This window comes from Ammospiza caudacuta, chromosome 2 (genome assembly GCF_027887145.1).
Source record: "Ammospiza caudacuta isolate bAmmCau1 chromosome 2, bAmmCau1.pri, whole genome shotgun sequence".
NCBI classification, from domain to species: Eukaryota; Metazoa; Chordata; class Aves; order Passeriformes; family Passerellidae; genus Ammospiza; species Ammospiza caudacuta.
The window spans coordinates 96584569-96599308 of NC_080594.1; the positions used below are offsets into that span (position 1 = coordinate 96584569).

The 14740-nt window shown below is 45.9% G+C and overlaps 2 protein-coding genes across 2 annotated transcripts in view; one reads left to right on the plus strand and one right to left on the minus strand.

The window, feature by feature from the left end:
- The window catches only part of COL4A2 (collagen type IV alpha 2 chain), a 146376-nt gene extending 135904 nt beyond the window's left edge, over nucleotides 1-10472 (minus strand). Inside the window, exons 1-3 of the mRNA XM_058823172.1 lie at nucleotides 10318-10472; nucleotides 9923-10026; nucleotides 9725-9785 (exon numbers count right to left, since the gene is read on the minus strand). Of these exons, the coding sequence (XP_058679155.1) occupies nucleotides 9725-9785; nucleotides 9923-9966 (105 nt within the window). The 5' untranslated portion in view covers nucleotides 9967-10026; nucleotides 10318-10472. The remainder of the gene's footprint in view (nucleotides 1-9724; nucleotides 9786-9922; nucleotides 10027-10317) is intronic.
- Nucleotides 10431-14740, plus strand: part of COL4A1 (collagen type IV alpha 1 chain) — a 120704-nt gene continuing 116394 nt past the window's right edge. Inside the window, exon 1 of the mRNA XM_058823186.1 lies at nucleotides 10431-10760. Within this exon, the coding sequence (XP_058679169.1) occupies nucleotides 10698-10760 (63 nt within the window). The 5' untranslated portion in view covers nucleotides 10431-10697. The remainder of the gene's footprint in view (nucleotides 10761-14740) is intronic.

Below are 14740 nucleotides of genomic sequence, written 5' to 3' on the forward strand. Positions count from 1 at the left end.
CCTCTGCTTTTGCAATTTGACTTGTTGCCAGTCACAGCTTCTTATATGCTTATTTTTGTCTTTTATTTTGCTTATATGAAGTGAAATATCAACAGATAGCATGAAAATGCCAAGAATCATCACATAAAGCTTAAAACAAAACTACCAGGAAGGGTTTGGGTCTTTCTTGGCACAAATTTCTTATTCAAATGGGTGACAATGCTGCTCAGTACTTTTATTCCATTCTTACTCTGGTAAAACTCCCCAGTACAATGATGCACATGAGAAAGGAGAGTGGGCCCTGATTCCCAGCCAGTCGACCTCAGTCTGAGGCACACATGCTCCAGGTCTATAATAATGTGTAAAGGAGCCTTGTACCCCAGAGCCATGGTACAGACCATCTGTACCATTTAGCCCTGAATGTACCACTGGCCCCCTGAATGGCTGCAGTTTGGGCTAGGAGGCTTTCACTTGCTTTGTTTGCAAAGACAGTTTTGGCCATGGTGCAGGAGTCAGCATAATGTAAGGAGCAGAGGCAGTCTCTAAGGGGCCCCCCTGTTTTGGAAACTAAGGAGGCTATTACTGTTATGGACATGGACAGGCTGTGCCAACTGACCACAAGGCAGAGAATGCACCTGGGACTTTGCGGTTTACTGTAAGGGACACAGCCAGAGAGGAAGCAGCCTCTATGCCTAAGTGAGTTAAGAGATAACAGATGTGCTGGCTACCTCCTGGGCACGTACTGAGGACAGAAGATTTGGATAACTTCACACTGACTTCTTCACACCTATTCTTACCACAAACCTGCAAAGCACCTGGAGGAAACGCAGCCTCAGCCCCACACTGCAAGAAAAATGCTTACATTTCCCCATTCAGCCAGTGTCACTGAAGATTTCCTAAGCTCCTTGCGGAGACGTTTGGGCTGTTTCCAGCAGACTGTTTCTCTGGCTGCTGGCTTGGGGAGATATGCAGGCTTCCCATGCTCCGTGGCCCCAGCGGCTATTCCCAGCCCTGCGCGGGAGCGGCATTCCTTTCTGCCCACTCCCTGCGCCGGGGCTCAGCCCGGGACACTCCAGCAGCAGCTCCGCTCTCCTCCCGGAATTGCACCCTGGGGTCTCGGCCCAAGTGTTCAGGATGCCGTGAGACTCAGACCAGGTGTCTGAACATCAATTACATGGGGTCAGCGAGGCTGCAGCTTGAATGTGGGAATGCCTTTCCTCATCCATATGCAGCGTGCCCGGGGACTGCACAGATGGAGCAGCAGGAGACAACACTTTGCTGAGAGCAAGACACACACCAGGGCGACGGGGAAAGCCTGTGAAGCTTTCCCAGTTTCCTGTCCCAGCCTTGGAAAATGATCCTGCTCCCTACAAGCATGGGCAGGACCTGACAACGGAGACCCATGTGGTACAGGCAGAGTATTGACAATTTGTACAGATGGCTTTTTTCCTTCTTTTTATCTCTGATGAGCAACAGGTTTGTTTCCAAGCCTGTGTTTCCATAGGAGGCTGGGGTGTGCACCAAGGGGGTCAGCTCAGTGTTGAGCCAGGAGCTGCAGCCTCCAGAGGATGGACAGAAGGACAGCCACACTGCTCAGGCACCGATGGCAGGTACGCAAGGTCCTGGAATTCCAGTGGATGTAAAAACTCAGGAGTTCAGAGCTGTACTTTGTGACAAGGCTCAAACCTGAGGCAGTTAGTTGTTCTGTAATGATACAAACTGGAAGACAACAAAACAAACTACCAAACCCCCAAAAAATTCCAATTGTAGAACAAAACAAATGTGCTGTATGCAAAATATTTCACTTTGCCCAGCATTACTTTTCTGTATACAGCCTGATTATATATTCAAGTGATTTTTGTCAGAAAAATCACCTTTAAGGGTCTGGTGAACTATAAAGGAAAAGTATACTTGGAATAAAGGATTTATTATTTGGCTGCATCATCCAATAGTGAGAAGAGGTGTGGGTAGGATCTGCAGCTAGGATCTGCCAAAAATAAGCCAAGCCCTATTTATCTGAATGATCTTTCCTTGCTAACTTCAGAAAGCTACTTCAAAATAAAGGTCGGGATCATTTGCAAATAAATAGGATGCCTGAAATATCCCAGTAAGCGTGTATCCTCAGTAACTGATATGTTCTAAATGTTTTTCTGATCTCGTGTTTCTGAAATAAAAATAGAACTTGTTAGTAAATTTATATTGGAAATCAGGGGGTTTTCTTGACAAAAAGTCCCCTGTTGAGGAACTATTCCTGCAGAGATATACCAAATGATGCTGCCCTTTCAATTAATACAGAAGGCTCTGGTCAATTTTTAAATTCTGTTCCGGCCCTCCTAAAACATGTTGATTTCTGTAAAATTGCCACAAATTTGAAACTTACACATCTGCTTTTCCAGCTTCCCAGCCTCCCTGCGGCCAGCTGGGCTGCACCAGGACGTGCTGGCTGCCTCTGCCTCAGGCTGGCTCCCCATCCCAGCCCAGGGGAGCCCCGGGTGTGCTCAGCGGGCGCAGGGCCAGCTCCGGGTGCAGCTGCGCTCCCAGGGCGCTGTGGGATGAGCCGTGTGGGAAAAGGCCTGGGAGAAGTGGGGCTTCCCCCTGGCCTGCCAGCAGCCTGGGAGCCTGGCTGAATGCTGGGCCTCGGTGCTGACCTGAGCTGTGCTCAGCCAAGGCTGAATGCTGGGCCTTGGTGCTGACCTGAGCTCAGCCATGCCTGTGCCAGGCCTGCCAGCAGCCTGGGAGCCTGGCTGAATGCTGGGCCTCGGTGCTGACCTGAGCTGTGCTCAGCCATGCCTGTGCCAGGCCACCCTGATCTCCTCCACCTGTGGGCAAATTCCCCAGCCTGGCCTCTGCCTGGCTCCATCCCCATGGCCCTGCCCTGCCCTCCAGGGCTGTGTCTGCCCTTGGTGACCACCTGGACCCGCTGGAGGGTACATGTCCTACCTCCCCACCCTGGCTCCCCACCCTGGCTCCCCTGATCCCTGCCCACTCTGCTGCTGCTCAATCCACAACCACATCACCCCTCATTCCCAGGAAGCACAAAAGTAAACGCAGAAACTGAAAGACAGCACAAAACCAGGTGTGTTCAGAAGATGCAGCAGCCTAGTCAAACACTGTGACTGTCAAAGAGGGGAAACGGCAACAAAAACATGACTCTGCTGACGTAGGGAAAATTAATCACACAAATGCAAGTTTGCTCATGAACTGTGAGAGCATTTTTCCTTGCTACACATTGTTTCTAGGGTGTGAAAACAAGGAGCTTTCTTCATATCAAACCAGCACCTTCAGCTTCCAAATGGACAAAAAAGGGCACGTGGAAACCACCAGCGTTGGTCCTTGGTCACTCAGAAATGTTTGCATGATTAAGATCACATACTTTCACTGTGAGCTGAGTCAACTGCTGCTATCAACTAGGTGCTGCCATTTTAAAGAAAATAACTTGATAAACATCAGGAAACACTGCAAATTTCACTGTGCTTTTTACTCCTGAGGAGCAAACAGGGCACTGGGAATAAAGCAAGATAAGCTACCTTCTTAGGCAAAACTATGTGAGCTACTAAATTAACATTGAACTCTCAGAAGATCTTGGATCAGTACAATATGATATGAAGAATTTTCCACTCCTTGGCCAACTTCTGGCTTGTCAAAACAAAAGCAAAGAAGTAATTAAGAATAATCTGGTCTGAAACAAGAAATGCATTACTGCAAAAAACCCCAAACCCAACACTAATACAAAGTGTGCTCTGAACTAATGAATTAAAATATTTAGAACAAATGTGTTTGCTTATAGTATAACTGAATAAGCCACTATGCAGCTTTACATTCTGAGTAAGGCAAACATATTTTGGATCTACAAATAATCTTTTTGTTCAAAATTTAAAAAATACAAGATAGGTTTAGTATCATAATGCATAATAAGGGCTTCCTGTGGTAAAATCACTACACAATAAAACCCAGATGTCCTATCTTAAAACCTCAAGGAAAAGCAATGCTGAATTTCTGAAACCACTTCAGCTACTTTCAGAGTAAGGTGAAAAAACAACAAGATCATTTTATTACATGACAGTTTACTTTGTCAGGGTTCTTGTCTCTCAGTATCAATATTTTAACTCTCAGAATTCTGGGAGGCTGACAGAACTCTGTCTATTCTGCTACCAAATGCAGCATGACATATGATATGCCAGTTAATAACTCAACAAGATAGAATTAACTTGAATATATTATAGTAAATATTCCTTGAGCATCGTTCTGATCTATAAAGAAGACAAAGTGAGTAAAGAACCTATATGTGACTTTGCACAGAGAGCTCAAAAAACATGGACACATGCAAGAAACTCCTCATCATCATCATCACTAACTTCAGGCAGATACAGCATTTTGCTTTTGGTATAACTTGTCTTGTCCTTGCATGCATAACTTGATTCACTTATACAGGATATGACTGTATACAAAGAATAGACTCTCTAATTTTTTCCACACAGACATAGAACAAATGACTCTTAAAGAAATCTTTCAAGAAAGAATGATTAATTAATAAATTAGAATCAGTATCAGTTTCATAGGCATGGCAGATAAAAAAGAATTTCAAGGAAGAATTTAGAGAGCAACAAGGAAAAAACGCTTTTACTGATGAGTGGAGCAGACAGCACACAAGAAAAGAGGGACCAAAAATAAGGAATTCAAAGCTATCAACCACGACTACATTTCCATGTGTGCAATACTGGCTGTGAATGTGCCTGCCTGTCTGGCATCATATGATGTTGATGGGAGAAGTCATGGCTATTTAAAAAAAAACCATAAATAAATTCCCACTTGGGCAGCCATCCTGCTGCCTGTCCAAAATGTGATACAAACTCTGTGATCCTCAACATTGAAACAGCACTGCCAGACCAAGACATGGCTGTTGATGGCAGTGAAAATGAGGGGCTTTGCCTTAGGCAGCTGCCACCTCCTTCATTCAGGATTTCTCAGAGTTCTTCAAGAGAGCTGTCCCCTCTGTGACTGAACATGGAAAGAGTCCTCTCTTAACTGCCCAATAATTCTTCCAGGGCTCAAAGAAATTTTGAATAAAGCAATGAGATGTGTTAGGAGGGTCCCCAAAATGCTAGTGATTTTTTCAAGGTATCATTATTCTGTCTGATTTTCTTATGGAACACCATTCATACTCAAAGATGAGCCTGTAGGAAAGACATTCTGTGCTGTTCTTGTGAGCCAGCAAAGGCCTCCTGGAGATAAAGGAAAGGCCCATATTTCTCCCGAAGAAGACACCAAGGTTGTCACCATGGAGACATGATGACAGTGAGAAAGTTAAGAGATACAGACTCTAGCTGGCTCACAGAATGACATGGCTCCTTGGTCACCCACTGAGAACTTTGTTTCTTTCCTATAACCAATGGGCAGTGAATGTGTATGTTGGGTGAATGTAAACATCTTGAAAAAGTTTAAAAGCAACATGTTGCTATAATAAATCTCTCTTGCAGCCTTCTGATGGAGTCATGGGATTTTGTGCTGCGTCGTGCTCTGTAACGACATGAGCCCAACTATACACTTATTTAGTCAGATCTAAATAAGCGATGTCTGTCAGTGTGGATACACCTCAAATGAAGCTGTTCTAAATTAGAATTGCAATGTATCTTTTTGGGGAAACTCCTAGGCTATTTCTAAAGCAGCCCACAGGTAGGGAGTCTGGTATTTCCAGGAAGAGGTAGATTCACTTTGCATGCACTAAATAAATAATGTGGCAGATTAAATCAATACATCAGATTGATGCCTCCTTCCTAGATCACCTAGGCAGTATGCCTTCCTTATCACATTTCTCACACTGTAACCCAGTGCCTACATTTACAGTAGACACATTAAGCAGGATGGGCCAAGTGATGACTCCACCCTGCTTATTTAGCCTGGAAATCCTGTGTTAATGAAAAAAGTCCTCCTGTTTCAACCAGACAAAACTTTCCAGATGGAATAAAACAGGACACATCTGGGAAAACCTGGATGTGAGATAGCCCAGAGCATTGACACATTTTAACTTAGAGCAATAACTTAGGTCCCCACGTCAGCAATCTAATTTCATGACACAACCAACAGAGGTAGTACATAGTAGTGTTGGTTTTATCTTCTCTGTTAAAGATTTATTGCTTCTTCCACTTGATGACATTCTCCATGATATATCCCCTTAAAATCTCACAGAAGCGAAGAGAATTATATCTCATGCACTACTTCAACCATTTTCTTTCTATATATCTATATATGGTCTCCTGTTATAATGACAGTTGTGATCTGTTACTTGCTGTTATTTTTGCAGATGTTATTCAAACTTATTCTCTCTCAATTTTCTTTCTTTGATCTGACAATTATTTCTTTCTTTGCAGGGGTTCTGTTGTTCTCACCTGAATATAACTTGGGAAAAAAGTAACTTTTGTTAGAGGCAGTTAAAAAAATATACTAAAAGGACACAAATAAAGTAATCAAATGTTACAAAACTACTTAGGGAAAAGTGTTCTTTTTTGGAAGACAAAAGAAAAAATAATCATCACTAGCAGAAGATACATTGTCTCCAAAGAGAAAAAAAACCCCAAGAACTCTATTTTTGATGTAATGCATTAGCAGGGACAGAAAGGGAGAAAAAATCTGTAAACTTAGTTGAACTTCAGGTAGTTAATACTACTTAATTTTATTTAAGCCATGTGAATTATTAAATCTACAATTCAGAGTAGTTCCAAAGTTATTTGAGGCCTCTAACATCACTATCCAACGTACGCCAAAGAGCGCTAAAGATAACTGTGCCTGATCCACCCCATTTGGCTGTCTGTCCTGGCACTTCCATTCAGGGACTTCTCTTCCTTAGTTCTTCAAGTCTGCAACCAGCATCCTCTTCTCTTGCCAGAGACACCATTTTTTTCTCTTCCAGTTCTCTGATATCCTAAACATCCTCCTTCTTTTTCCTGCTCTCATGTCTTTTTCTGCTGAGAAACATCCGTCTCCCTAACAGCCAGCAGCAGCCTGCCAGGCAACACATTCAAACTCTCCGAGTTCCACTCTTCCTCTCTCCCTCTTTCCTGTCCTTTCCTTAATCTCCCTCCAATTTCTTCCTATGTGCAATTTTTCTCATTCAACACCACTTATGTGCAGCAGCTGTAACTCATTCACATATATATGGCTGTCAAAGCCAGCAACTCTGCCTGTCTCACTACAGGCAGAACCATGACTTTTAAGACCTGGTCCCACAGACTCTAATAATTCATAGCAGTTTTTTAAATTCAAGCTAATAAAACACTTCATAACATTAGCACATTGATCTGTGTAACAAATAGGAGAAGAGTCAGTGTGACAAACAGGATTACAATATAAACAATATGACTGCCAGCAACTCTGGCAATTGTTCAGGTGCTACTGGTTCCCACTGACACCCACTTTGTCACTTACAAACATATTTGACCAGAGCAGTCACTGCAAGGAGCAAGGCCAACCCTCCTCCCACCCCCAGCTGCCTGCTTCCAACCCCATGCCAGCCCAGGTTTCTATGAATACAAGTGATCTGACCCAGGATAAAGTAAGCTCTCACCCCTCTTCTTTTTTGGGGTAGTCATTAGTACAAACAAGGAATTTTCCAAATCAGCTCACCACACAATTACAGAAAGACCTGTGCTGACCAAGGGAAGGAAGCAGCATATGAGTGGAAAATGGGATAAATATTGTGGTGGCAGTGCAGCTCACTTTTTCATGGAAACATGACCAGACTTCCCCATTCACATTCACTGGAGTGTTTCATCTCCTATACAGCCGCCACCTTAGGAACTACTAAATCTGAGAAATTAAACCTTCAAGCAAACCAATTTACTTTTTCAAGATTCTCTGGGAAAACCAGCATGTGGAGATTCAAGCAGCCATGATCAGACTGCATGCATTAACTGAGATGTCTTGAACACCTCTTCAGTATACCTCTACTTTAACATCACAGTCTGCAGGCTACTGTTAAAGACATGAGGGAGAATGAATTAGTCCATGCTATAGCTAAAACTCAGGTATCATGCTATACACACACTACAACAAAACTTCATAAAAGAAGAGTCACAATGCCACTGGTTTATGTCAACTGATCCCAGTGATATCATTACTGGGCATAAAACATTTGCAGTTATCACCAGCCTGCTCTGGTTTCAGTAGCACATGGTAATTTTATCATCCATTCAGCACTATGCAACAGAACAATGTTTGTATCTAAATGAGGCAAAGACAAGCAGCACATGACACTTAAGGTTCTTGCTCCTGTCTCCTCCTACAGGGCTGTGGGTCCCCAGCCAGACAGCTCTTGCATGATGTGGAGAGATCAACCATCCATGCAGGCTGACGGGCAGGCACGACATGCCAACTGCAGCTGGAGTGCAGGATTATCCTTGTCACAGCACCTGCTGCAAAAGCCCTAGGATTTCCCAGTCCCTAACACAGTATTTTCCAGTCCTTAACACAGTATTTCCCAGTCCCTAACACAGTATTCCCCAGTCCCCAACACAGTATTTCCCAGTCCCTAACACAGTATTTCCAATTCCCTAACACAGTATTTCCCAGTCCCTAACACAGTATTCCCCAGTCCCCAACACAGTATTCCCCAGTCCCCAACACAGTATTCCACAGTCCCTAACACAGTATTTCCAATTCCCTAACAGTATTTCCAATTCCCTAACACAGTATTTCCCAGTCCCTAACACAGTATTTCCCAGTCCCTGACACAGTATTTCCCAGTCCCTAACACAGTATTTCCCAGTCCCTGACACAGTATTTCCCAGTCCCTAACACAGTATTTCCCAGTCCTTAACACAGTATGCCATCTCACCAGAGATGTGGTCTATCATCACACATCTATCTAAAGTGGAAAGTCAAAAAGTTGCACACAAAAGGGTTAAAATATAAGTAGGATAGCTTTTGAAAAAAAATGTAATCAAGTTCCCACTAGCACATGACCACAAAGCCTCGCCCACACTTGTGGCTGACCAATAAATGCAGCCACAAGCCAAGCCTACCAACCTCAGTATCCTATACTCAGGCCTGATCCAAAAATCTATTCCCATTGAACTCACCAAGCTTTGCAACAGGCAAGTTGCATAGGAGAGTGTTGCACTCTCCTATGCATTATCTCTCACAGCTTTCACATCCTTGTGACAATGATGCAAGAGTTTAGTAACTTCTACCTATATCAACTCAGGTAGATAGCTGCAACCACCTATATGGCCCATTTTTTGATTTAGCAATTTAATTTAAATAACTATTTGTTTATAAACTCTGACTTGTAGAAATAAGCTTCACAGTCCTCAGTTGAGGTTTGTATGTAAATGAAGATATTTCACCTGCAGGTTAACTATATTGGTATAGTTAACCTGCAGATGAAATGTCTTCATTGTACTCATTGGTATCTGGAGCACTGCATTTTTGGTGTGTTTCTCACAAAAAAATAAAGAAATTGTTGGGTTTGTTTCACTATTGTTTTAACAGAATACCCAAACAGAGAAATTAACAGCGGAATACTTCAAACAACCTGACACTTGAAGCATTATGCTTCTCTGCTGAACATCATGTTGTGGAAGACAGCAATCTGTAAGGCTTCTAAGATGATCTGTTAGTAGTTTCTTTTAATAGAAAGACAGATAAGCCATCTGGCAAGGAAAACGCAGTTCCTCACTTATTGGTACCAAGGAAACTGCTTTTTTGTCCTCTTCTTTCCTCAGTAAAAGTCAAAAGATGTTTTACTTACAGCGTCCACTTTGACGGCTGACAGCACAACTTCCATCAGGATCAGCAAAAGCCCCGTATCCCTGCAGGGAAAGGTGAATAAGAGCGATATTGTTTTCAGCTAGTGCAAAACAAACACGTGATAACGCTCTGCAGTTAAAGGTGACAATACGACTTTAAAAAAGTTATTTCCAAAAGCCTTTCGAGCGGAATTACTTACTGACAAAGGAAAGTACGTGCACTGGGAAGCTGCGAGATGTCCATTTTCGCTCCTTCCCCGGCCGGGGGCTCGGCTCAGGGCTCCCTCCCGCCGGACGGCCACCCCTGCAAGGCAGAGCAGAGCCCGTTCGGAACGCCGCTCCCCCCGCCGGAGGTCTCCGCGCTCGGCGACGCCGCTGCCGGGGCAGGGAGCGGCCCCTGCGGCCGGGCCGGGCCGGGCTGCGATCCGGGGGCAGAGGGGCTGTCCCGCCGCTCCCTCCCGAGCCGCGTACTGCCGGCGCGCAGCCACCCGCGGGCGCGGACCCCGACGGGCCGAGGGGAGCGCAGCCACCGCCGCTGCCTCGGCCCCTTCCGCCGCCCGCCCCGCGCCCGCTCCGCACCGCTGCGCTGCCGTACCGTGCCGAACCGTGCCGTGCCGGGCGGCCGCGGCCGTGTGCGGCGGGGAAGCGGCGCGCCTCCCGGCTCCGCCCGCGCCCCCCGCGGCCCACCACACACCCGCGGCGGGGACCGGGAGGCGGAAGAACTGCGGCCAGCGGGGAACGGGAGCGGGCGAGGTTGCGCCCTCCCAGGGTCCCCGCCCGGAGGGGAGGAGAGGGGGGGCTGCCACCGCCCATCGTGTACGACGAGTCGAGTCCTTCGCCCCCGAGGCATTGCAAGCGCCGCGGCCGCGACGGAGGGAAGAGACGCGCATGTGGGGCCGGCCCCGCGGAGCCCCACTGTGAGTCGGCGGCGTCCCGCCGCCCAGGGATCGACGGCGCGGAGCGGTGCGCGGCAGCATGCGGCTCTGGCTGGGCTTCGGGCTGCTGCTGAGCGCCGAGCTCAGCGCCGTGTCCGCCGCGGTGAGTACGCGGGGGCGGCTCCTCCGGGCTGCGCCATCGGGCGCACACGCGGGAACCCCTCACGGGGAGCCGCGGGAGCGGTGCGGGACGGGACGGGAGCCGGAGCGGGGCCTCCGCTCTCGGGGCGCTGGGGCAGCCAGGTGCGCTGGGCGCGGATGCCCGGCGGCCCCGGCGCTGCGCGGGGCTGTGCCTGCCCGCCGGCCCTCCGCGGGGCTGTGCGGAGCGGGGATGGCCGCGGGTCCGGCGGGACGGGCCCCGCAGCGCTCTCCCACGGCCCGGCACGGAGCGCCGCTGACTGGGGAGGGATGGAACGCACGCACCCACCCGGGACTGCAAAGTACCGAGCTGTGTTGCCACGGTGAAAAAGAATAACAATTTAAAATGTTAAAAACAACCAAAATTTATATTAATAATAGTTTAGAGTCGTCTGCGTGCATTCAAAGTGCGGTGCATGCTGCCTTTGACCCCCGCGATGGGCGGTAGGCTGGGGACTGCGAAGGATCCTAATGTTAATGGTGCATTCTGGCATCTTTCCGGATGGAACTAGATTGTGGCATAGGCTTTGTAAAATCGAAAGCATGCAAGTAGTCTGAAAGTTTTGCTAAGGGAGCTAATTTTATCACTGTGATAATAGCTATTAGCTGTCCTTAAGTCTAAAAGACTCTCTCTGCTGGCGCTCCTGAAGTATTTGGGCTGTTCCTTCTGCACGTCTAAGTAATGGGCAGCTGACACAATAATTTGTATTAGGTTATCTTTTTGTGTCTCCTTGTTTCCTTGAATTTGTTTAGGTTGATACTGTATTAGTGAAATTCAGGAGTGGAGAAAACTTCTCAGTAGCTGTAGACACATGGCTTTTTGTCATGCTTCCTGATATAAATGCAAGGTCTTGCATTAACATTTCAGTCAACAATGGAGGTATGGGAAAGGGTTATTTTAAGCTTTTCTCAATTTCAGCTGAAATTGAGTCCTATAATGAATTTTGATGCCTCTGTGGGATGGTGTGTATGTATTGAATCAACTGAAGTAAGCAATGCACTGAACTTCCCATGTCTTGTCTGTTGCTCCTAGGTTGATAATATCAGGCTTACTGTGATTGCAATAAATCACTCAGTGGTGAATCCTCTAAGGCAATTCACCCAGCACATGCCATTAAGTTGATTAAACTGTATTTCCTTAAGGTTGTAATTAATTTTAATTAATTAGAGTATTTTGAAGTAAATTATTTACATTTGAGTTCTGAATTTGTTATATCTAGAGATAAAAATACCTATCTGTGAGATACATTCCCACCTTGTGCTGCAAAGTGAAGTCATTGGGTGAACCATGACTGTCAATCATAGACACAAAACTACGTAGGCATGAGGTGCTTATTAAAAGAAGGTACAAACTTTAGTATTAGTATTAGTTGTACAATTGTTGCCTCTTCTTTGGCAACTGTGAAGAGGCTCTGTTCTAGAAGTATCTAGCCATGTGCTGGATAAATTATTCCATTAAAATCAAGATTTCTTAAAATGTAACCTGAAGCTGTTAATTATATTATGAAGCTATTCTCATAATTAACCATTCTTTGTGTGTTAAGCTCACTGCAGATTTACAGTTCCTTTTTAGAGCCACCAGAAAACATAAATATGCAGTGGAAGCTGAACTCCTTGCAGTTTTGCTGCCTTAGATAAACCCTCAACTGCACATGGGTGGCCTTTCAATCAATTCAGTTCTGCTGGCATTGTCCCGAGCTCCACAGTGTTGCCTGTCACTAGCAGCCACACAAAAGGTGATGGAGATGCCTGTTAGCCTGCACCATACCACGTGTGGGTGGTGATCCAGAGGCTGCTCTTTGGAGATTCTTGAGCTGGGCTGATGCTTGTGCATGACTGTGGCAGGGTGGTGTGAAGCACTCTACACCTAGGCAGCACCATTTCTGCTTTTGGAGAGCTGGCAGAGCTGACCCAGTGCTCACATTGTCCTCAGATGAACGTATTCCCACTGTTTACATTTAAAGAGTGGTTGTATTAGCAGAAGATTGTGTGGTAAGGAAGGCTGTAGCAGAACTCTTTGCAATAGGCTGAACAGAGCAACCAACTTTATGCAGGAAAAAAAAATTATGCTGGTTCCTTCCTTCCCTAAGTAGCTTTCATTGGCTAGTCTTTTGGTTTTTTGTTGGTTTTTTTTTGTTTTTTTTTTTTTTTTTTTTTGTTTGTTTGTTTGTTTGTTTTTTCTTTTTTAATGGCAGTTGTGTAGCCACAGTCTTACTAATTGTACCATGGCCTTCATCACAAAATTGATGAGGCTGGTGGGCACCTTGGAGATCATCTATTCCAACCTCCTGCTCACAGCAGGGACAGCTACAACAGCTACTTAATACTGTGTCCCACTGAGTTTTGAATATGTCCAAGGATGGAGACTGCTCAACTCCTCTAGGCAACCTGTGTCAGTGCTTAGTCACCCTCACAGAAAATGTTTCTTCATATGTGCAAAGTGGTTGTTCCAGGCCTGAGACCATCCATGCCTGTGAGCACAAGCAAATGTGACAGGAGCAGCTCATGCTGTCTTGGTGGTGGTGATTCTGCAGTCTGTCTGGGCTGACAGAGTGAAAAATTGTTTTTATCTCTGACATATCTGTGATTAAATACATACAAGGAGATTTGGAATGACTGCTCTGACAGAGGCATTTGACGTAGCAAAGTCAGCCCTCAGCCAGCTACTGTCACGATCACGTGCCTCTGTACAGAAAGAGGGAGCTGCTCTGTTGCAGCTCCTGCTGGTTTTAATGTGGCACTATAAGGAGCTTCCAGATGTGACTCTGGAAGTTGTGTTCTTTATTTTGATAAATTATAACAAAAATAATATTTACAGCTGATCTGGTCTTTTATGCTGTTCTGTGTTCTTCTCAGGAGATTTGTTTTCAGGTTACAGTGAGAGCAGAGTGGAAGAAGGGCAGCACATTAAGCTGTTTCCAGGTCAGGATAAAAGACTGCTCCCATGAGACAGTTACAGGAGAAGCTTGTTTTGATGGATCTCTGCAGGGGCTCTCATTTCTGACACTCTTCAGGCTTCCATTTCCTATGGAGAAAGTCTGTTTCCTAACATTAGTACTGCTTGGTTGGGAGTGGACAGTGCCATGGGAATGCCTGTTTCATGATTTGGTACCCTGTCCATGCTGCTGCAGTGCTGGTCCTTGTGCTGCGTGCAGCACAGCGAGATCTTCAGCTGCACTTGAGCCCTGGGTGTAGTCACCTTCCACACAAGTGAGCACTGGTGGAAGGGAGGAGCTCTCCTGGCCACCACTGCTCAGGAGTGGGTTTAGCATTCTCTCCAAGTTCCCAACCAATCTCCCTTTTCTCCTTTTAGTCTAGGTGAAAAGTTTGCTGGGACAGAGTGAGAGCAAGCTCTATGGAGCTAGTAGGGAAAGGTGTGCCAAAACAGTGATAAAAGCATGCATAAATTTTTCCACAAGGGCAGTGCTGATTCCAGTAGTCCTGTTTGAGCTGAGAGTGTGGTGGCAGCTGGGGATGCACTGGTGGGAGGCCAGGAGGTTCCCGTCCCTGGGTAAGGCCTGTATAAAGAGTGGTCCTGTATGTGGCCAGGCAGAGACAGCTCTGCTGTATTGTCCTCATGCCTTCCTTGCATCACCTCTCCTATTTTTACATGATATTTGGGAGTGCATTCTGACACATGCAGTTAGAAGCCAAAGGCAAAAGGAATATAATCTGGCCAATTTTTCTATTCTCTTTTCTTTAAAAATGTGATTTACTGAGATGGAGATGTACAGAGTATATAAACCTAGAGTAGATAAAAAGAATGACCTGGGCTTTTGGCATGTGGTTGAAGAGAAGTTGTATGACTGAGTCTGAATCACTGGTAGCACTTCACTTGGGTGTGCTTTTACCAATGAAGTAAGGCAGGGTTGGGCAGCTGCCTTCTGCAGCAGTTCGTGTCTAGGACTGCCACGTCTTTGATGCTGAGACACCCTGAGGCCATCT